Raw genomic sequence first — 21,671 nt, 5'->3', positions numbered from 1 at the left:
AAGTACGTCGACAAAATGATACAGCGTAAAACCATCACTTCTAGCTCGAAAATTATAAACGACGTTTCCGCCTAGGAAGGAATCAATCTCGAATTTTGTCGAGACTCGTGATTAAACCTAAATTCGCGTATCAAAGAACACGCAACTTGCGGTAAGTGTATGCAATCGCGCGGGCCTAAATCAAGAAGCTGTCCGTAACGAAAGCCGCTAACAATTTCGAGGAAGCGAATGCAATAACTTACGTAACAAGTGGCAAAACATCGGTTTTACTCGGAAAAAAGATATTATTATTTTACTTTGCGGCGTTCACCGCGGCGAATATATTTTAAGAAATTTTAAATTGGACGTGAAGAGATTGGAATCGCCGCTTGTTTATTTTCCAGCTGCTTATTATTCACAGTAAATTTGTTCGCCGGTATTAAACGCTGGATTCACGCGATAAGGTCCTTGCCGACGGGTTTATTTTTGCAACGACGGAAATACAGGGCGACAAGAATTTCCACGTGAACGGCACAGGTCGTCGTCGACTCTACCCTTTCATTTGCAATATTCTTTAAAGAAGCGAACGACTTAATTATTCCTAATAATTTCCTCGGCGCTGTTTCGCTAAAAACAGTATTTCACCCCGTTTATATTAAACCCCGTTTAGGTAAAAGCGTTAATCATTAGACGACGTTATAAAAAGAGAGTTGAACGCGGGGATAAATTTACGATTTCGCCAACGTGCACTTGCTACGACAAATACTTACACGAAAATCCCAGTGAATTGCGCTGAAAACGAAGAAATAACGAGTCCCTTTTTCTTTCCATTCTGAAATATTTATTAAACTTTGTTTTTAAATATATTTTAGCGAGCAATCTATCGTGTGAGTCATAAAAAAGATAAACTGTCCGAAATTTTTATTTCTTCAGCAAACGTAATCACACATCCGTGACAGCTTACAAAAATCAACAACTTCAAGGAAGGAAAAAGAAGGACAGCCGAACGTGAACGTCTGAAACGGAAGAACCTATTTTTTTTTTTTTTTTTTTTTTTTTTTTTCCCCCAATTTGTTTTTTTTTTTTTTTATGCGATGAACGAACTATATGAATGTCAAAATACTACTCTCGCGATATATCTCAGTCTATACAGTATTAATCTATCTACGTGATAACTATTCTTTTATTCTGGTCTTAAAAGTTGGTCTAGTTGCTTTATTTAAATCATATCGCCAATCGATCGTGGATTCACGAATCGCAGCTCTTGATATTACTTGACGCTCGTTGTGGATTCACGATCTAACATCATTTCTCAGATACAGAGTCAATTTAATTTTACGATTCGCAAGATAGTTTAACGCGAGTGATACGTTTTACAAAGCAGACGACCGGTATTTATAGCTTATGTGAATCACGTACAGTTAACGATATTTTACATAAACATATAACATACTTCTATCCAGGTCTGCGAATAAAATTCATTTATGAACCATAAGTGGATCGAACTCAATAACCTTCGAATAATATCACAATTTATATATCAGCGGCGGTAGCCACGCCGAGAATTTCATTTCTAGCGAAATGCGTTCTTCGAAACGTAACAAAAAAAAAAAATTAAAAAAAAAAGAAAGAAAAAAACGCACGTAATATGACAAAGTTAATTAAACGGTTAATTTACGGGCGCGGTTTGTATATACTATATACACACACACAGGAAATAATTCGATACTTAATATAAGGACGGTAAAGGAATTGTTGGAATATACGAACGCTATAATCGAGTAGCTTAATAATTACATCCCATGTCGACACCGAGGAGCCATATTTAAATAAGGAATAATTACTATCTGTCCATATTAATCTGTACGCTTATAGCGATTAATTTCCGCCTGATCGTTGTTGCCTCAACGAAAGTGAAAGTGACTAGTTTTCCACCGTTTACTACTTGTACGGAAGTATTGAAATAAAGTGACATTTTATGACTTTTGCGGAACAAAATACGCACGGTAACCCAGAAACGAAAGAACTTTGTTGCGAATTCATCATCGATCAAGCCAATGGTGGTCGTTGGGTTTTTTTTTTCTTTTTCTTTTTATCTAAAAGAGAAATTAGTGACTATTTAAATAGCTGCCGCCTCTCCTTTTCGTTTCCTTCAATACAGCGATCTCAGTATCTCGCTTTCCTCAATTAAAAGTTAACTCTTGTTCAGCTTTTTGCGCCAGATTTCATTACGATTACAGGCAATTGCGTATCTCTTTAATTTTAATTTCCCAGCGACTCGATCGCGCGGATAATTAAAAAATAATATCTTAGAATTACAGCGCTATGTCTTTTTTCTTTTTTTCTTTTTCCCACAATTTCCTCGACTAGCGTTCCGTGATAATACGTGATAATACGTGACTTCTGGGTCACCCTGTAATATAGTACGTACCCTGTTTGTGGATATATTACAAAAGCTGCGGCGGGGCAAGGCCGGCGGGAGCGTTACATTTAAATTCATGGAAAACTTTTTCTTAGAAAATTCTCATGCACCCGGGCACTTAGCGATAATTAATTAACCCATTAAATATCGTGAACGTCACGCACACTTTTTACGACCCGAGTCGCCCCGGACGTCATCTCTAAGCGCGCGATATATGTTTTATCGATTGGATTTCTCTTGTGTACTTACAGTCTTACTATAGCCCGTCATACATCGAAACTGCCCTAGAAGAGAGGAAAAATTAAAAAGTTTAGCATGGCAAAATGTCATCAAGCGCTTTGCGGCTCCGCTCGCGTGAGCGACCGCCGCCGCCGTCATCGCCGCCACGCTTTCTCCGCAAAGAAGAAACAAATGTACGAGGAATAACGCGGCACTTTCACTTTCCTGTAATAATTATGCGGAGTACAAGGATGATGGTGTGTGACAAGGCGCGATATTTTTTTTTTTTTTCCTTTTTTTTTTCTTTTTCTTTTCCTATTTTTTCGTTTTTTTCTCACCCCCTTTTTTCCGGTTTTAAATTTAATATCCCGTACATTGTTCCTGCTTTTTCATTTCTTTTTTTTTCTGTTTCTGGAAACTTTCTTGCCTAGCAGTCTTGACACTTCGAATCCAGAAACCGCAAACACGCATTACGCTCCCCTACACACGCATACGTACACACATACACGTAAGTACACCCACATGCACATATCACGATTACGGTTTTATATGTATAAATCACAATCGCAATTTCTTTCCCATACACGATTGCACTTAATCGTTACATATACATATATATATATATTTATATATATTTATATATTTTCAATTATATATATATATATTTATATATAGGTCGCACGGCGTGAACCTTCCGCACCGCCCTCGCATCGTGCTCGATAAGCATCAAGGTTTTTTTGTGTGCTCACAGGGTGTGACTTTCAGATCCGGTAAGATTACGGACACTTAAACCAAGTACTTTCTACCCTTCTTTTAAGCTTGCTTTAAATAATAACGTAAATACAATTATCCTTGTAATAAATTTGTACCCGCAATAACAAGGTATGATCGATACGCGCTACGAAGGAGAGAGAGAGATAGAGAGAGTTAGAGAGAGAGACAGAGAGGAGCAGACTATGTAATGAAGGGCGAACGGGGGAGGAAAGAGATAGAAGAGGGAAACGCAAAGAAGGGGGCACCGTCAATAGTTGCCGCTCCGTCCACATATCATACATAAATTTCAAATAAACCTCGGTAAGGCAGTGCCAGCACGGTGGTACACGTAAGGTGGAGGCGGCGGGCCGGAGAAGTGCCTTTGATGCTGATGAGGAAGCGACGAACGGTGGCCGGCCGGCTCGATCGTTCCCCCGCTAGACGGGGAAACGTGCGGCAAAAGGTGCGACGCCCCGTCACCGAGATCTAATTCCAGTTCCTGCTCCTCGATTAAATGCAGCGCGCCGAAGGAGGCCGTCGCCATCGCTACGTCCGGCATCACGCCCGACAGTTGGCCGTCGCTGCAGGAATTACCCTCTTGCTGCTGCGAAACGAGAGAAACGGTAAACCGGCGGCCGCACATTGCACCCGTTTGCGTAATGCGTTTTTCGTGCCGGCTGGCTAATCAAACGTGCGTTGCACCGGGGCCGATCGCGATGCAAAAACGAGAGAAAGAGACGAAAAGGGGGGGGGATGGAAAGGAGAGGAAAACGATTTCGTAACCTGCGGGCATGGGAATCCGCCCGGTTGCGCTGGGATAACTAAGCGAGAGGCCGGTAATTTACCGTTTCTCAACTATAAAAACGTGATGCGGAATCGGAATCGGGAGGGGAAAACTAATTAAAAATATCGAGGCCCTTGGCGGACGGGGATCGTGCGAGAATTTAGGGTGAGCTGGTGCAACGAGAGCGAACCGTCCCTTACCTCGGCAAGAAGTCTGCAGCTCTCTCCCTCGGTCACTATAGCTGGAAGTTCGTGTCTATGTGCGTAAGACGAAGTCGGCCGAGGAAATGTCATGTTCCTCCCGTAACACACCGGAGCGGTAGTTCTCACACGAATACCCATGCCCGGCGAGTCAATGTCCTCTATATCTGTCATCCTCTGCTCGTTTTGCTCTTTCATACTGTAAGACGCTGTGTTCTGAAATCGATACGCCAGCAATTTATCGCGCGCTGTCCGCTGGATGAAAGATGCATTAAAAGCTCGGAATAATACACGAGGGGAAAGACCTCGCGATTAGGCGGACAGGAGGGAGAGAGGGGGGGAGGGGAAGGGAGAGAGGGAAGGGAGAAAGACCAGAGGTTTGTGGAACATTGATGGTATCGCGCCGGTGGATATTAATCGGAAGATCGTCAACGAGGGGTATCGCACAGAGTGCTGAGACTAGGGGGGATGGCGCAATGGGTCGGTGTCGCAAATGCTCGAGGAATCAGAGCTTATTACGCGACGCCGAGGGGTCGAAAGGCTGAGAGGGTTCCGCGAGATGAACTCGTGAACAGAGTCCCTGGCGCTCGGACGAGCTTCCCCTTTTCCGCACCTGACCGCCGAAAATAGAACGCGGGCCGTGACCTAATTGACGTGTGCTGCACGCGCTGCCTAGGAAGACGCACATTAATGCAGCGAACGTATGGCGAGCGATCCCTCGCATACGTTATGCGAACGTCGCGAATTAGCGAGCGGTACCAGCCACACAACGCAATTATTTCGCGCGCGTACGCGCGAAATTCGCGTCTGTGTCCGAGGTGTCGAATCTTCCCATTAGATCCACACGCTTGAGAGACTTGTGAAATTACGCGCCCAAGAAATGACAAAGCACTCCCTTTAATAATTATTATTAATTTTTTTTTTCTTCTTTTTTTCAATAATGTTATTTCTGCTTTCCCTTTTCGCGTCTCCGTTGACGCGTGTTTTCGACTATCTAACACGTTCTCCAGGCCGCAATTCTCACCCGGAAATTTATTACGTCACTTCTAGAACACTTTTCTAACCCGGAAAGTATTAAACCATTACGTTCGCGTCGCATGAATCAAAATAGCGAATGATGATATCAAGGTATTATGCCGCACAACTTCCGCAACATTATCTAGGATAATGTTTACGTGTTAAACAAGCTTATCGCGATACGAAACTTCAAACCCGCGAGTAACAAGTACGCTATTGACATGAAATTTATGAGGATTGAGTTACATATTGCCAATTAAAACCAATTGACTCTGGGAATTAAAGAGAATTGAACGTAATTGTCAACGTTAATAATGATTCATCAAACCATGCGCACGCAAGAAAAAAAAAAAAAAACGTAACAACACCTAAGTAATAAAAATTCTTCACTAACTTCCGCCACAACTTTATATTTTATTTAATCTCGGCTATGCTAAAGTATTTTCTCCCCGGGAAGAACAAGTTTCAATGAATATTGATTGTAAAGTCGTAAAGACGTAAGCGAGACGTTAATAAGAACTAATAATCGAACCCGAGCGGACGATTTCTTGAATCAAGTGAAATCTTTTTTTCCTCGTAGATCGATCTCGCATTCCTGAGTCATTTGAAAAATAAACAACACGCTAGATAATGCAAATTTCAGCATGACGAGATTGCTTCTTAATTTCGCGTCATCTAAGCAACAAATGGACATTTTTCTTTTTTTTTTTTTTTCAGCCGGTCACCAAAGTTCTCCCGGCACGTGTTGTTTTGACATGTTGGAAACGTTATGTCATCGTGCATGACGATAATGCATTGTACTGACAACCACGTACGTGCGACATCGACGTAGATAATTTTAAACCGTATATAATTTCATTATTCACGTAAACGTGTAAAAGAAAAAAAAAACATCGTTCGTGTGTCGCCTGTATTATAAAACACGTCCAATGATTCGTTTGACATTCTCTACAAACAAAAAAAAAAAAAAAAGAAAAAAAACCAAAGACCCGATAATATAAAATTAAATTATATTCCTATCCGCGCGCATTTGTGCATTAAAAAAATATTTCATTCCCGTTACGACAATAAATTTTAATTAACTCCCTTCATCCACTGATTTCAAAATTATTTTTAAGATACCTTCTTATTTATTTAGCTCGTTTGTAAATTAATCATCGCGGCGAGCAAGCGTGATGCATAAGCGATACTTTAATTCTCCACGGATTAAGGTTAAATCCGGCATTGTCAACGCAGTCCCCGTTATTTTAGAGGCGAGCCGAGGTAATTTTCGGGTGCGCTACGGGTCCGCAATGCGTTTTGTCCAATTTGCATGATTTTACCCGCGGCACCGGAAGTCGCGGTGATGCAATACGCGCCGAGTATTTGATAATACGTGCCTCCGCATTTATTCATGCATAATGCCACGTAGCTGCGTTATAGAGATTGCACGCATTTCATCCGATTGGCAGTAGTCACAAGTGTCGTTCCGTGATTCATCCGCTTGTCACCCCGGTGCGACACCACGTATATTTATCAATCATACGTACAAACCGCCCGTTTGAAAAGGGACAGCAGAAATAAATTATTTTTGGTGGACAGTCGTCCTTCGGAATAATCATCGCGCACGTCGGTCGCGTCGTCGTTAAATAGTTGGTGTGAACAATTTTCGTTGAAACGGAGTGCAATATATTTCTAACAATAAAATATAACTCGTCTATTCTCATTTAAAAATAAGAGAACTTCTAATTAAATATATGTGCACTAGGTGAAGATTATATTTGTATTATTATTATTATTATTATTATTACAATAAACTGCACGACGATCTAAAAGTGTAACGTTTTACGAATTAAAAAAAAATATGTAAAAATAAAAAAAAATAAAAAAAAACAATATGAAACCTACAGTGGTACATTTTTTTTATTTGCACGCGGTATTAACCCAATTAATTTTCTGCAATAGAAGCATTGTAACGAAGCTACGTCTGTTAACATTGCGGCGACTTAGCGCGTCGTAGCTGTTGGAAAAATCACGGCTCCGCAAAGAGGAAGGACGGAAAAATCTCTCGAGGACTCGTTTGCATCTCATTGCATTGAGACAAAATACGCATCTCACGTCACGTATCGTTTCAGTTCACTGGCGCTCATTGTGCCACGTCTCTATCGTGCGTTTAATTCGATGCTGCGCTAGAAGACGCAGATAATGCGAACACCAGTGCAGAAAAAGGGGGAGAATAAGAGGCAAAGTTTAACAGCGGCCAGAGTCTGCTCGCGACGTTAGTCGCGAATTGCACTGTCAAAGTGTCGTGCAAAATCCACGTGCTGCCGGTGCATAAGGTAACGCGTTGCGAAAAAAAAAAGTAAAAAAAAAGAAAGAAAAAAAAAACGAGAAAAACAGAAAACGAGATTTTGACGTCGTCTAGCACCGAGTTCACGCGTGTTACGATTTCATCTACGTCACGCCGATGACATCGCATACGCGACGAGTGTGCTCCGATTTGCTCCGTCAGTGTTAAGGTAAATGACGTGCTCATTAATAGTAATATATGCAAATGCACGACAGATCGAACACGTGAGTGTTGACATGTACAATTATAAAATTAAATCATTTCTTTTTTTTCTCTCTCTGTCTATTATTCCGATCGAGCTTTAAATAAAATAATTCGCCGACCGTGCGCGTGTTTACTGGATAGCGCGAGTGGACTTTAAGGCGCACATAGATTACGATTATTATATCAATGTATCAAGTTGCAAGCAGAAACTCCCAGTCATGCTGATTAAACTCGAGAGGATCTTCGCGCGTGCTTCACGCCGATTTCGTGCGGCGGTGAATTTTATTTAATTGCCACTTGAAATAAACGGTGTTTAAAACGATTGCGTTTAATGGACAAAAATTCCGGTGTTGTTCCCGTGGAATTTCATTTTCTAATAATAGATCCGTAACATTTCTAGCGAAAAAGAGGTACGAACGAAAATATTCATTTACGCAATGCGAAGGCCGACGATTACACAATCGAGATAGCGATTATCAGCCAGACTGGCCGGACACAGATGGGCAGAAAATCTGCCCTAATGATAAGAATTTACAATCGGCTAATTGGCCGTCGCGCGAACGAATACAAATTCGATTTTAATATAAAATGCATTTGGAACCTCGTCCGCAAACGTGCCCGGCATAATTCAACGTGAAATTCAATCCTTATTTAATCGCGCCGCTTTGGCTGCTTTTGAGCCACCGAGGTGTTTTTTTACGACGCATTATCTTCATTATCGTCAAACGCGAGTCAATAGATCAATCATTTCCGCGCTCAAGTGGCACACAGTCTTAAACTCCGCGAGGAAAATAAGCATAACACTTCCGAGTTCTACGAGCCATAAAGTTCGCTATGTGCGCAGCTGCTGAGATCGTGTCTGGCATGCAAGTCCTTCCTGCGATTTGAATTAATTCGCGACACCTGCTTATTGTTACAATCGCGATTGTGTCATCTCGATCGCACAGTCATTCTCCCGCGTATATAATAGTGGTGCGGCAATCGAATCGATTGTTATGAAAGAAAAGCCGTTTTTATGCCGCAAAGAGACGTAGGTAAAATTTTATTTCTGTTCTACTTTGTGGAAAAAAAAAATCTATTTTGTCTAACATAATTATATTCAAGGAATACTTATCTGCGAGTACTTATCACTTGTGAAATATCGTTACCTTTAATTATTCCCTCCAAAAAAAAATAAATAAAAAAAGAAAAACAGACACGTTTCCGAATTGTGTAAGTCAAGAGTAATATTTAGACCGGAGACAATGCCATGCCGTTCTGTTGTTCTACTGTCTACTATAATGAAAGCTTGAGAATCTTAATGCGAGCTGTCTGAGCCAAAGATATTTCGCACTAAATGCTGAAATAATGTCAAGAGAGATGAGAATCCGGAGGATAATTTAACCGAACCAGCTTCCGTGTTAAGAATACATTTACGTATGCGTAAAAGTGCGATTAAATTAATTAGCGAGAAATAATCATCTCGAATACGACAAACAGTTATGTGATTATTGACCGATAATATCTGACATAATAATGAGCAAAAAAAAAGGAAAAAAAAAAAGAAATATACTGTCTTCAGTTTTCCTCATCTTTTTTATTCGTCTCGTTCAATTACTTCGTAGATTGCAATTGCCTTCCAGTAACTTATTAAGTATTATTAAAATATAGTTTAATGCCGAGAAAAAATTTTATAATAAATAACGGTTTCTTGTATTTAATTTATCATTTACCGGGGATAAAACGAAAAAGAATATCCTGCCGATGTGACAATTTAATAAAAATACTTTGACGAATCCTCACAACTATACAAGAATATAAGTCACGGTAATATCTTGAGTGATTTTTAACGCTTCAATTTTCAATATTAATATTTATCAAACGTGAACATATTCCGGGAAAATGTAAAATAAAAAAAAAACTGATAATTTAAACGCAAATCTATAAAATTATTTATATGCACTTTAATATATATTCGCATATGATGCATATTGATAATTTATTTATTAATCTTAACTGCTTTCTTTTCTAAATAAAATATTTTATCTAAACTGTACTATTTTAGGATGTTTAAAATAATAAAAAAAAAGAGAGAGATCGCGTAGTTTATAAGTATTGTGTAACAACATTATAATGTTACCGACTTTTAATATTATTCACCGAATAAATAGATATAAACCGATATCTTTATTCGTAACAGTTAAAAATAAATTCGTGTTACTGCCAGAAGTAAAATATCACGTAATGTTGACTCACATTGGCTCTATTTGTCATTATACATAGAGTCATTTGAGCAATTACACACAGCATCGTGCAATTAAACGTCTTGATACGATAAGCCATGAAACGCAGCCTTATAAAATAATCTTTTAATATTTATCGTAGTTGGCAAATAAAACAAAAAAAAAACACGACGCGTACGCAGCGCATTGAAAGTGTTAATTAAGTAGGTCATTTAAAGTAGGCAAAACTGCAGTCGTAAATTGTAAAAAAAAAAAAAAAACAGGAATTTCGACAAGACTTTGAAAATAAATTTAGTTAAATCGACGAGCTCGTTTGACATCGTTTCAGCATTTACCTCAACGCTCAAAGTTTCTAGTGTCGTACTATAAATAGGTTGCGCGCTATTTGGCCACGATGCCCGATTAATCCGGCCAGAAAGGTTTATTTAATTGCAAGTCTCCCGATGCACTTTGCGTCCATGTAAGTGAAAAATAATGACGTTTGCGTTCTGCTTTCCGATACGCGCCGTAAATCGAGTGCCACGTCATTTATTCGACAAAAACCCAAGCCGTTATAAACTATTTCCTCACTCTCGTTGCATTTTAAAATGTATTTTGTACACACACGATAAGGAAAACAGCTAGCTTATCTGCGAACAGAATTTACATGAGGGCCAGGCGTACTTGGCGAGAAATATACCGACAGTAATGACGTGAATGATAATATAAAACAGCAACGCTGCACAATATAATGACAGTTGATGCTACAATGTACACACGTACGTTAGGAAGTAATAAACAAGTCCTTATACCGAAGATACAACGAAAACCGACCGACAAGGTGACGTTCTTATTTCATTGAAAAAAAAAACTGATCTTTAAAATAAAATCCTTTTTATAGACAATTACACCAATTTGATGCAAAATCCGGATTAAAATAGTCGTTATTTTAATTTATATTTCGCATAAATAAAAATAATGATACGTTGTCACGTAACACGTGTTAAATTATCTAATAATAATTGTTAATACCGCGTTGTGGAATTAGCAATTCTACAATTATGTAGAGATATTAATTTGATGTATGTTTGTTATGTCTGAATTAATTTAACTATTAAATTAAATTAATTTATATCTAAATCTAATTTCTGCGAACATGGTAATAGGTATCTCACTATTGTGATTTCGTCCTATTAATAATAAAAAAGAAAAAAAAACTAAAGTGCATTAAACTGAGATAAACCGAAAAAAAAAATTATCATATATTTTATTTGAATTTATTCTTTCTTTTACAGCCCTAAAGTTCCCGGAAATATATATAATATTGACGATTGAACAGCATTTAATCTAAAGAGAAGTTTTAATTAAAGAAGATCGATTGGATCACAGTTTCCAAAAGATTCTACGGATAAAACACATACAATGTACGCTAATTATTTAATTTTATGATAATTCTGCATGTAATTAAACTGTTTAAAATAATAACTGTGTAATACGAAATTTACTTTAATTAGGAAAACGCCGTCGCTCGATACGCTTCCTGTTAAAAATCTGGATGCATTGTTGGTGCAAGCGTATGGCCCTGATTTTCGAATCAACGACGTGGAATGGAAACACTTGACAGACCCGGGTGAAAATTTTGGTAGCATAATACTGGCCGTGAATGTTAACGCCGAACAAAATGATAAGAAGAAGACTCTGCACGTAGTTGTGAAATTACCACCGAAATCGGAATACTTATTAGATTTGTTCGATAGCCCATCGACGTTCAGAAAGGAACTGGAGTTTTATAGCATGACGGCACCTGAATTTTTGAAAATACAAATCGAAAGCGGGATCCCTCGGGAATCCCTGAGCGTCATCGTGCCACACTTTTTAGGCGGAAGATTAGGCTTGCGAGATCCGCAATGCTTCGACGAGCAGGCCGCCATCGTTTTAGAAAATCTAAAGACTCACGACTACGTGATAAAGGATCGTATCACTGGTCTGGATAAGGAACACTTGTACTTTGCAATCAGCCACTTAGCCAAGCTGCACGCAATCACGATCGGCGTGAAACTCAAGAAGCCTGAAGTCTTCGAAAAGGCAGTGCTATCAAATATAAATATCGCTATAAACGCGGAGCAAGGCGTATTGGATATGGTAGATAAGGCACACAACGATTACAAAAATATAAGTGAAGCGAGAGTTTATCTGGACAAAATCAAAAAGACGATTGATTATGGATTTAAGAATGATGTAAGGCCGAAAGAACCCTGGGCGACACTAGTGCATAACGATTTCTGGGTAAATAACATGATGTTCAAATATGACGACACGGGCAAACTGATTAATATGAAAATTGTGGACTTCCAATTGACAAATTACGATTACGGTGTAAAAGATCTCATATTTTTCCTAATATCGAGCTCCCGGAAGGAGATACTTGACAATCATCTTGATGACATGATTGACTTTTATTACGATTCCTTCATCGAGAGCTTAAAATCGCTGAATGTGGACACAAATGCATTTCCCAAGAGCCAATTTATTGAGCAATTGAATCAATGCGCGCCAGTAAAATTTATCCAGTGCATTATGATGGTGCAAGTAATACAAGCGGCGCGTGGATCTGTTACGCAAACGACCGAAACAGCAAACCAAGGAGTATTTGCAGGTGGGATCGATGACGACAATTACAAACAAAAACTCTTACATATTGTATCTACATTCGACCAGAAAGGATGGCTTATAAATTGATTAGACGCAAAATTCCATCCGTAATACTAAACATTTCTTTCAAAAATGCCTTAGTTTTTTATATAATAAGCACTTTTAAAATATTGACAACAAAAATTATACTGTGTAATATAGAACTATTAGAATAGAAATAATGACACACACAATCAATTTGTTAATATACTACCACGCGAAAAATACGATTAATATTTATAATACCATTTTTTAATCAAAGTTTTAAGATATATTATACACAAGTAGATTTAGCACTTGCGTATAGAAACAAATTAAAGATAAAATTTAATTTTTTTTTTTAATAAAAATATTAATTTTATATTATTAAATTCAAAATTTTGTGCTTTTGATAATAGTGATAAGTTTTATACTGTATATAGCACCGACACAAAAATTGATGATGCTTGTGTAAATATTGTACATTATAAAGAAATAAAATAAAAAATTGTAATAAAAGATTAATAAAAGAAAGACTAAATTATGATTTAATCGTCTCTAAAATCTTTAATCTCCCGTTTCGTTCATATATTTTATATTGATTTTTCGTGTTCTTAATTTCTCCCATGCAATACGGTATTTTTATTGCTTTAAATAAATTATTTAAAAAAGTAATCAGTAAGAAAAAAGTACTTACCTCCAGAAGATCGGCTACAGTGTCTGGTAAGTTGAACTCCCTGACAACGCGCAATCGCACTTGTCGATTAATCTCGTGTCGCGAAGAAAGCGGTAAACTTATGGCTCGTTGACAACTGGGCGATTGCTTCAATTTCTGCTCCCGTTTCAGCATTGCGGCCATCGTAGCAGAGTCTGGTACTGTAACACAATAAAAAAATTAATTTGTTAATATCAATTTTAAATTTAACAAAATATTACAGATCACGAAAACTGTTTTACATTTAATAACTTGTCTATCTATAATCTATAAACTTTGATTCGATTTTATACGGCTTTTTAAATAAAATATAAATGAGTAAAATTAATAACATTGTAATACCTGGAAACGCAGCTGCAAGAACATCAACACCAGCGGTGCCCATAGCTCTTGGTTTTTCCTCAACCATGTACAGCGCATCTGGTATATCTGCATATCGTGGCCTTCGTAATCTCACTAGATCAGCTTCCTGAATCATTTGTTCCTCCACCAAAGACTAATATCGCATAAATAAAGTATACATTAAAATTTATTTTATCGCTACCAATGTATGATTTAAAAAATATTATTATTATATTATTACCTTAATCTCTTCGTAATAAGGCATGAATAGCCTCGGTCTCACAAAAAATCCATTTTTCTTTCCGCCTCTTATCCAAGCATTAACCCTCAAATTATCTCTTTCATCTCCTATCATGTGGCTTGGCGGAGTTGAAACCAATCCTCTTCTAATAGCCTAAATTATAAACATAAAAAATATATTAGTAAAAAAAATTTACTTTTCTAAAGAATTAAAAATAATGTGTAGGAAATATACCTGTGTTAATGCTTCGCTATTTGGCGGCAATATATGATCTATTCTAACAAGCGGTAGAAGTTCGCTTAGTATCTCCCGTAACTCGATGTCACTAAGATCTCTTTTTTTAATACCCTTTCTCGTCACGGAGTGCACAGTATGGCTAAGCAAATTAGGTTCCCGATCCTCCATTCGACGTACTAATTCGTGTTCGCCCCACTTGAGCACTGCCTGCAGTACTTCAAGTTCACTCGCTTGTAAAAAATGACTCTGTAAAACATTCGCTAAGTGGGCGTGATCTAACTGATGAAGAATCGAGGACGAAGCAATTGGCTGAAATTCCTCCCTTAAGTAATGTAACGCTTGTCTATGCACCCATGCCGATCCATGAGGTTGACTGCCCCATCTACATAGAAATTTTTTTTTTAATAAAAATCTAATTTCTAATAATAAAAGACCTATTAATAATAAGATTTACTTGAGAACAGTCGGTAGTGATTCCAAGGTGAGATACTCTAAAATAAGATCCTCGCAGCCTTGCGATAATATATCGAGCTCGAGAAACCGTCCAATCTGATACAATTCCATCGCTTCTTCTAATGGGCTTGGTCGCATTCTGCCAGTATGTGTCAAAGCTTGAACCTGCAAGTTTAAATATAGGAGTTAACATATATTAAAGCTTAAAATATTTTTATGTTAAGACTTATTTACCTCTCCCAAACTACCAGCGCTATTTCCACAACCACTTCCTCTCAGTATTAATGATAAGTCAACGGTATCTAGATACACAGCATGTAGCAATACTCTGGCATATCGTTTAGGTATTACGCTTTCGTCCAACACTATTCTAGTAGGTATGTGCAACGCCCTTTCTGTGTGATCTTCACCCGATCTAGTCCGTCTTTGTATCAAATTTCTGAAGAAAGGAGATCTTGCGGAAAGTATCGCTTTGTGACATGGCAGCTCTAATTTGGGGCGAAAACCGTACTCCGAACTTCCACTATCCGGTCTTTGATAATCACTGTCCGATGTAAATACGAGAGCGGCATCCGCATAATCACCGGTATCCAGTAAATATCTGAGATCATGTTCCAGTGGATTTGGAGTTCCGAATTCTTCTCCAAGTCGCCGGAGTAGGTTCGCTTCCAAAGTCGCATCGTGCGGACAAATATCACCAGTGTAAAGATATCGTAATAATGCTGAGAACATCTGTACTTCGAGATGCGGAGTTCTTAACTCCAAACATATTCTAGCACCATATCCTGCAATTTTAAATAAAATATATGTATAATGCGCGAATGATGTAATAATATTATTTTACACACTATTAATTTTTACATTGTAAAGGAGAATATAAAACATTTTTTATTGATTTATAAACAGAATGTAAGTTAATTAAATATGTACCAGGACAACCAGCCAACAAGTCTCTAAAGTATGGGCATCTGGCGGAAAGCACGGCTCTATGAACGGGAAAACACGCTCCTCTATATACAAGATCTACATCGGAGCAGTGTTTGTAATCGTATAACATTGATAGATCTTGCTTAAAAGTAGCAGCTGGCGGTCTAGCTAATTCGGCTTGAACATGAAGATCTTTTAACGCAGCTAACGCCTCATATTCTTCAAGCAGAGCGGTCGCTTCTAAGTGACTCCATGTACACACCAAGTCTCTAACAATTCTACCATGATCACACGCTTTAGAGGAGCGGCGTCTCCTAATAAATTTTTTGCGTAGCGTCGCAAATCCTGTCATCTTCTTCTTTTTCTCTCTATACATAAATAGACAACTATAAAAAGTTTGATGTGCGGTCAAAGATGTAACTATCATCTTTAGATCATTATCTATATACATATTATAAAATATAATACAGTATATGTTATTATTTTCTTAATTTTTTTTTCTACATTTATTTAAGATAATATTTTTAATATTTTTAAAGATAATACTTCGCTCAAAATTTAATACGATCTTATTTATTCGAAAACTTTAAATGCTAAGTAATATAAATATTAAAAATTGCATAAAACGTCGATAATGTACCTAACTGCAATGCCATGTTGTTCTGGACTACTTGACGCCGAGAGTCTGGCTGCTTGGACTGAATCTCCACCTACACTGGTGATGCTTGATGATGCAGAAGCACCCATTCTATGTGTCATGTGAGAGGCATCTCCAAGCTGTCTTCTCATGAACCAGGAGTCCCTTTTATCAGTATTATCTATACCACTTACACGTCTGCGTTGTAACACACACGGTGTCAAAATACGAAGTACATTCATTGCTCACCCAGACACAACAGCCTAAAATAAATATTTTTTTTGTCAGCTCTTTACATATACTTTTCAATTAACTATCTATATATATGTACCTTTTATCTAACAAACTACAAATAATTATCATTCTCGAAAATCGATGCTGTTACTGAACATTTACCCCCCACTTTAAAATTATGTATATATCAATGCTTAAACATTTTACTTAAGATTATAAACATGAGACTCATGTTTATGCAAGAAATCTAAGCTCAAGCAAATTGTAACTGGCTTAGAAAATATTGTTAAGTGCCCAATAAGTTTAAATTTGCTCCAGTTTCAATTTAAATGTACAAATGGTATTTGTGATTTAAGCAGCAAATAAAACTTTGAACTTCTGAGCTGAATAAATGAGATACTAACGTATTGATAATGCATTGCACAGAAACAGGAGCCAGGGGTTCTCCAGGTGATATCGGTACCCGATTGCAGGCGAAGGAAAGAGTCGGCTGGCGAGGGTTTCCACGCTCGCGGAATCGGTGCCATGACGGTACGCGCGACTCTCTGGTGACACACGACAGTGTCGGAGGGCCGTGCGGGAACGTGAATAACGCGTGATGGGCCGTGCGGTTGACAATTCGTGACGTGCACGGCTGCACGCAGCAGGTTCACTCACCTTCGCAAGGGTGGGGAGGAGAGAACGAAAAATAGGAAGCGCTCGCGGGCCAAGCCAAAGGGGTCGCGTAAACGGGGAAACGACAACGAGCGGAGCAGCGCGCGAACACCCGACGTTGTCGTCAAGCGAGATCCGCGGGATCTCGCGCGGCAACGACCACGGAAAAAGGAAACACCGAAAAGGGGATGGGGGAGGGACGTAGTGCTCGGCGTCGCCGTTTACCTGGGTCCCCGGGACTGGCGTCCCTCATCCATATTACTCGCGTCCTCCTCTTCGATAATAATGGCTCCCGATCCCTAGTTCGGGTTCGATACAGCCACTCATAACTAATTGTCGGCCCATATTACTCGCGGTCACTCGGCGCGACACTCGGCCGCACAGACTCGCGCTGATAATCATCACAAAGCACGACAGCCATGTTTATCATCCGCGGGAGAGAGAGAGCGAGCGGGCCGAGCGTGTCCAGCGTCTCTCGTGCGGTACGTCGAGCGCGCGCGCGCGCACCTCCATATGCACGCACTGTACGCTTGTATGTATGTGTGTGCGTGCGGAGTAAATAAAAGCGAGCGAAGATCGCGGTCGCGGCGCCTCCGCTGCTCCGCCGCCTAACGGTGTCGCCGCCGTCGTCGTCGTGGCCGCGGGCGGCTCGAGAGCTCGAATCGAACGAATCGATCGCGTGCCGCGACTAACGTCAGCTACGACGTCAGGAGGGTGGACGCCAGAGCGCTATCGTCACTGCGCACCGCCACTACTATGATGACGTACTGACGAACAATGTTCGTCACGCGCGACCTAATTAGGGAGTTACGTCAAAAACTTGACATTGAAACTTCTATTGCATATACCTCTCGCAGATACTTTCGAGATGAAAGTCGTCTCTTGGGACAAATTACATTTCGGAGAGCTGGGACCGGACTACAGGAGATAACGCGCCAATCGCGAGCTGCTTTTTTTACTTGTCTGTGTGACATCATTGGCTCACATCCGTCAGTAGACTGTTCAATTTCGACTGGAAAAAACCAGCTTTTAATTTGCTAATTAAAAACAAAAATATATCACATTAATATGTGCAGACATTACATTAATGTAAATTTGTAGATATATTCAGTTTTTTAAAAAACCTCGCACCCTTTTATACATATATATACGTATTAAATAATATTGCATTGCAAAATGACTTTGTTAAAGCCTAGCATTTGTTCCACCGGATGCTATAATGGTTTCGCCGGTAATATAAGAAGCGTCGTCGCTTGCTAGAAATGCAGCTACTCCTCCAATTTCATCTGGCATTCCAAGTCTGTGCATCATACTTTGGCTCTTAGAAATTGAATCCCCTTCTTCCGTTTCGTACAACTAAAAAATATAATAATTTATGCACGAGATATCTATTTAATATGGCTTTGACAAGATTGTATAATTTCTAAATAACAATTATAAAAATATACCGGCTTTGCAAATTTGGTTTTTATTATTCCTGGTGCAATGCCATTTACACGAATTCCTCTATGTGCAAGATCAACTGCAGTAGCTTTAATCAGGCCCAATAAAGCAGTTTTGCTAATTGAATATACACCCAATAACTGAAAAAAAAAAAAAATTAGCAACACAAACATTTTAATGTATGTAAAAAAAAAATATATATATAAGTAAAAACTAATCTAATATATATAAGTAAAAAGTATAATCAAACTCACATCAAAAGGCTGATACCCAGCAATTGAGGATATAATAACGATGGAAGGTGATTTGCTGGATTTAAGAAATGGTAAAGATTCCTTCATCAGCAAGTATGTGCATTTGACATTGATATCAAAAATTTTATCCCATAATTCTTCAGAAGAATCCAATACTGAACCAACTGCTGGACTAACAGCTGCATTGGACACCAAAATATCCAAGCCTCCAAAGTTTGTTTTAGTCTATAACATTTTACAGCTTTGTAACTTCTCGATATATTTTTAAACATATTAAAAAATGCAATTTGTAACTAAAAGAAAAATTAAATGCAACTTTTTATATCTCTTACTTTTTCAAATAAATTTTTTCTGTCCTCTGCTTTTCCTACATGACAAACGGTACCATCAACTTGTAAGCCCTCAGATTTGAGTTCTTCTACAGCCCTTTTCACATTCGTTTCCTTACGGCTACTGATCATTACCTTGGCGCCTTCCTGCGCCAAGCGTTTCGCTATAGAAAAGCCTATTCTGCAAAAAAAAAAATAAATTCTAACCTAAGCACAGCATTCAGAAATTAACAATCACGTTGATATAATTAATTTCCATATTAATAAACGTAAAAAAAAGTAATTAAGTTCTTTTGAACATGTACAATGACTCGTCACATTAATATTTTTTTTATCAAGATTAAAAATTAAGTATACATTTATATTACCCTTCTGTGGACGCCGTCACAATCGCGATTTTTCCTTCCAGTCGACTACATTTTATCGAAGACGGTGCATTAGCACCGAATTTCCTAATATTTTGACTGATTGACGAACGTAACATTGTTAATTGTGAAACGTATAACTTTAACATGATGCAGCAACATAACCGTAAGCCAGTAGTGGGAAATTGACCTTTGATACCGCTACCTCTAACGATAAATGAAATTAATATATATATGTATATACAAACACGATATATTATACGTATAATAATATATCGTGAGATCAATATAATTATTGTGCAATTTATCAAATATAAATTCAGACTTTATAAAAGTTACACGATTTAAAAAATAATAGCAGCGGTCCTAAAATATAAAATTCTTGCGATTATCTTATTTTATTATAAAAATTCTTTCACATACATAGAAATACTTATACTAATTCTCCGCAAGCAGTTATAACGACTTTTTGTGTCGGTGTGCCTGCTTTGGTTCCACATTTTTCAACCTTTCTAAGTACGTCTAATCCACTGAGAACGTGCCCGAAAACAACGTGTTTTCCATCCAGCCAGTCTGCTCGCGCTGTACACAAGAAAAATTGTGAGCCATTTGTATTTGGGCCAGAATTCGCCATCGACAAAGTTCCTGGGCCTGTGTGTTTCAGTTCAAAATTCTCGTCCTCAAATTTATTGCCGTAAATGGACTTTCCGCCAGTACCATTATGATTTGTAAAATCACCTCCTTGGCACATCTGTGACATTTGCATTAAGGATTTTTACTTAAAAGATAAAGACATAAAATTATTTAACATTATTTCCAAACGGAAATAAAAAAGAAACACAGTATTTAAGGATACAAAATCTGGAATGATTCTGTGGAAGGTGCTACCCTGATATCCGTATCCCTTTTCGTGTGTACAAAGTGCCCGAAAATTTTCTGCCGTCCTCGGTACAATATCTGCTCGCAGCATCATGATAATTCTGCCAAGTTCTTGCTTTCCTATGCTTACGTCGAAATAAACCTGAGGATTTTGTTTCGTTTTTTTCGTTTGCGCGACTTCATTTGTTTTTGTACTATCATCACTTTTTAACGTCTCGCCCGCGTGTTCCTGCAGCCAAGAGTCATCTGCCCATACCGGTTTCGACGAACCTTCCTTTATCTTTTGTGGCTTAGCAATATTTACCCTTATTGTTCGGCCAAACAGTTCCGAGTCATTCTGTTAATCAACATAGATTATATTTGATAAAATATCATGCTACAAATGTAAGCCATACATCATATCGGTTTTTACATATTTCCAGTGATTAGATAAGAAAAAAAAGGAAGTCAGATTTATATCAAAAGAATACTGGTACTCTCTTTGTAGCCTTTAAGTGATTGATTCTAAATAAAATCTATCAATGACTTGTGACAGCTGACATTATCAATAAACGATTCATAAATTATCTACAACAGCAAAATCCAAAAAGTTTTGATATCACTTTACTGCTATCAAATAATCCATAGCTTATTAATACCATTTCACAAACATACCATATTATCTATAGCTGCGGCTGCATCCTCTGCCATTTCAAATTCAATGAATGCAAATCCTCTATGCTTTTCCGACTCATAATCTAATGGTATTTGAACGTCGACGATTTCTCCAAAAGGTATAAATGCAGCATGTAATACTTTTTCATCGACCTCTTCTGCTAAGCCACCTAAAAAATAAAAAGAATTAAATTAATTAAAAATTATGTTACGGAATTGTTAACTTCTCGTTTGTATAACGTGGAGAGAATTAATTCAGCTCTAAGAAATTTGAAATTGTTTTTAGGTTATGCCACTGGCGCTATTCGGCGCATTAGCGAATTCGCGATTATTATATTATACATGCCTACGTAGATGGTCCGCTTCGTGTTGCCGCTCATTGTGCGAAAAGTTTCGTTGGATTTTCGCTTATCCGGTAGAAGTTAAACGTAACAAACAATCCGATAACGAAGTGTGGCGTATTGACTGAAGGACGCCGACGCGTCGGCAGCCACGGCTCATCGTTTACGGCCGAGGATTTATAAGTCGA

The 21,671-nt window shown here is 38.2% G+C and overlaps 4 protein-coding genes across 12 annotated transcripts; 1 reads left to right on the top strand and 3 right to left on the bottom strand.

The window, feature by feature from the left end:
- Nucleotides 1-885: 885 nt before the first annotated feature.
- Nucleotides 886-18,404, bottom strand: LOC139110351 (BTB/POZ domain-containing protein 7). 4 transcript variants are annotated; one of them, XM_070670078.1, is made up of 11 exons: nt 18,067-18,404; nt 16,334-16,593; nt 15,697-16,079; nt 15,001-15,551; nt 14,768-14,931; nt 14,311-14,695; nt 14,077-14,229; nt 13,836-13,989; nt 13,476-13,654; nt 4,358-4,573; nt 886-3,977 (listed from the first exon to the last, which is right to left on the bottom strand). In XM_070670078.1, exons 2-11 carry the CDS (start codon nt 16,570-16,572, stop codon nt 3,681-3,683), a joined length of 2,721 nt encoding a protein of 906 aa, XP_070526179.1. In that variant the 5' UTR covers nt 16,573-16,593; nt 18,067-18,404; the 3' UTR covers nt 886-3,680. The 4 variants fall into 4 exon arrangements, with proteins under 4 accessions (XP_070526179.1, XP_070526177.1, XP_070526180.1 ...); XM_070670076.1 differs by lacking the exon at nt 18,067-18,404 and adding an exon at nt 17,444-17,786; XM_070670079.1 differs by lacking the exon at nt 18,067-18,404 and adding an exon at nt 17,444-17,777 and having other exon boundaries at nt 15,697-16,061.
- LOC139110354 (uncharacterized) lies at nt 6,668-13,330 on the top strand. 5 transcript variants are annotated; one of them, XM_070670084.1, is made up of 4 exons: nt 6,668-7,872; nt 10,769-10,949; nt 11,404-11,532; nt 11,623-13,330. In XM_070670084.1, coding segments are annotated over exons 3-4 (1,227 nt in total). In that variant the 5' UTR covers nt 6,668-7,872; nt 10,769-10,949; nt 11,404-11,530; the 3' UTR covers nt 12,848-13,330. The 5 variants fall into 5 exon arrangements, with proteins under 5 accessions (XP_070526185.1, XP_070526184.1, XP_070526186.1 ...); XM_070670085.1 differs by lacking the exon at nt 6,668-7,872 and adding an exon at nt 7,880-8,937; XM_070670083.1 differs by lacking the exon at nt 10,769-10,949.
- On the bottom strand, nt 18,404-19,758 carry Dhrs4 (dehydrogenase/reductase (SDR family) member 4). The gene is made up of 5 exons (XM_070670289.1): nt 19,613-19,758; nt 19,248-19,425; nt 18,916-19,140; nt 18,667-18,801; nt 18,404-18,574 (listed from the first exon to the last, which is right to left on the bottom strand). The coding sequence occupies exons 1-5, from the start codon at nt 19,756-19,758 to the stop codon at nt 18,404-18,406; spliced, it is 855 nt and encodes a 284-aa protein (XP_070526390.1).
- LOC139110356 (peptidyl-prolyl cis-trans isomerase E) lies at nt 19,676-21,627 on the bottom strand. Of its 2 annotated transcripts, XM_070670090.1 has the most exons (5): nt 21,489-21,627; nt 21,143-21,312; nt 20,466-20,825; nt 20,033-20,360; nt 19,676-19,816 (listed from the first exon to the last, which is right to left on the bottom strand). In XM_070670090.1, the coding sequence occupies exons 1-4, from the start codon at nt 21,520-21,522 to the stop codon at nt 20,043-20,045; spliced, it is 882 nt and encodes a 293-aa protein (XP_070526191.1). In that variant the 5' UTR covers nt 21,523-21,627; the 3' UTR covers nt 19,676-19,816; nt 20,033-20,042. The 2 variants fall into 2 exon arrangements, with proteins under 2 accessions (XP_070526191.1, XP_070526190.1); XM_070670089.1 differs by lacking the exon at nt 19,676-19,816 and having other exon boundaries at nt 19,989-20,360.
- Between the last annotated feature and the right edge of the window lie 44 nt (nt 21,628-21,671).

The sequence above is a fragment of the Cardiocondyla obscurior genome, linkage group LG20, assembly GCF_019399895.1.
Source record: "Cardiocondyla obscurior isolate alpha-2009 linkage group LG20, Cobs3.1, whole genome shotgun sequence".
NCBI lineage: Eukaryota > Metazoa > Arthropoda > Insecta > Hymenoptera > Formicidae > Cardiocondyla > Cardiocondyla obscurior.
Note: the sequence above shows the minus strand (reverse complement) of the source record. Positions and strands in the feature narration are given on the sequence as shown.

Coding starts and splice junctions, on each gene's coding strand:
- Dhrs4 (XM_070670289.1), bottom strand. CDS start 19,758: ATGTTAAAGTTATACGTTTCACAATTAACAATGTTACGTTCGTCAATC. Junction 19,426..19,612: donor GTGACGGCGTCCACAGAAGG/GTAATATAAATG, acceptor TTTTTTTTGCAG/AATAGGCTTTTCTATAGCGA. Junction 19,141..19,247: donor GAAAAAATTTATTTGAAAAA/GTAAGAGATATA, acceptor AAAATGTTATAG/ACTAAAACAAACTTTGGAGG.
- LOC139110351 (XM_070670078.1), bottom strand. CDS start 16,572: ATGAATGTACTTCGTATTTTGACACCGTGTGTGTTACAACGCAGACGT. Junction 16,080..16,333: donor CAACATGGCATTGCAGTTAG/GTACATTATCGA, acceptor AACTTTTTATAG/TTGTCTATTTATGTATAGAG. Junction 14,932..15,000: donor GCGCTGGTAGTTTGGGAGAG/GTAAATAAGTCT, acceptor TTAAACTTGCAG/GTTCAAGCTTTGACACATAC.
- LOC139110356 (XM_070670090.1), bottom strand. CDS start 21,522: ATGAGCGGCAACACGAAGCGGACCATCTACGTAG. Junction 20,826..21,142: donor CCGCAGCTATAGATAATATG/GTATGTTTGTGA, acceptor GTTGATTAACAG/AATGACTCGGAACTGTTTGG. Junction 20,361..20,465: donor ACAGAATCATTCCAGATTTT/GTATCCTTAAAT, acceptor CAAATGTCACAG/ATGTGCCAAGGAGGTGATTT.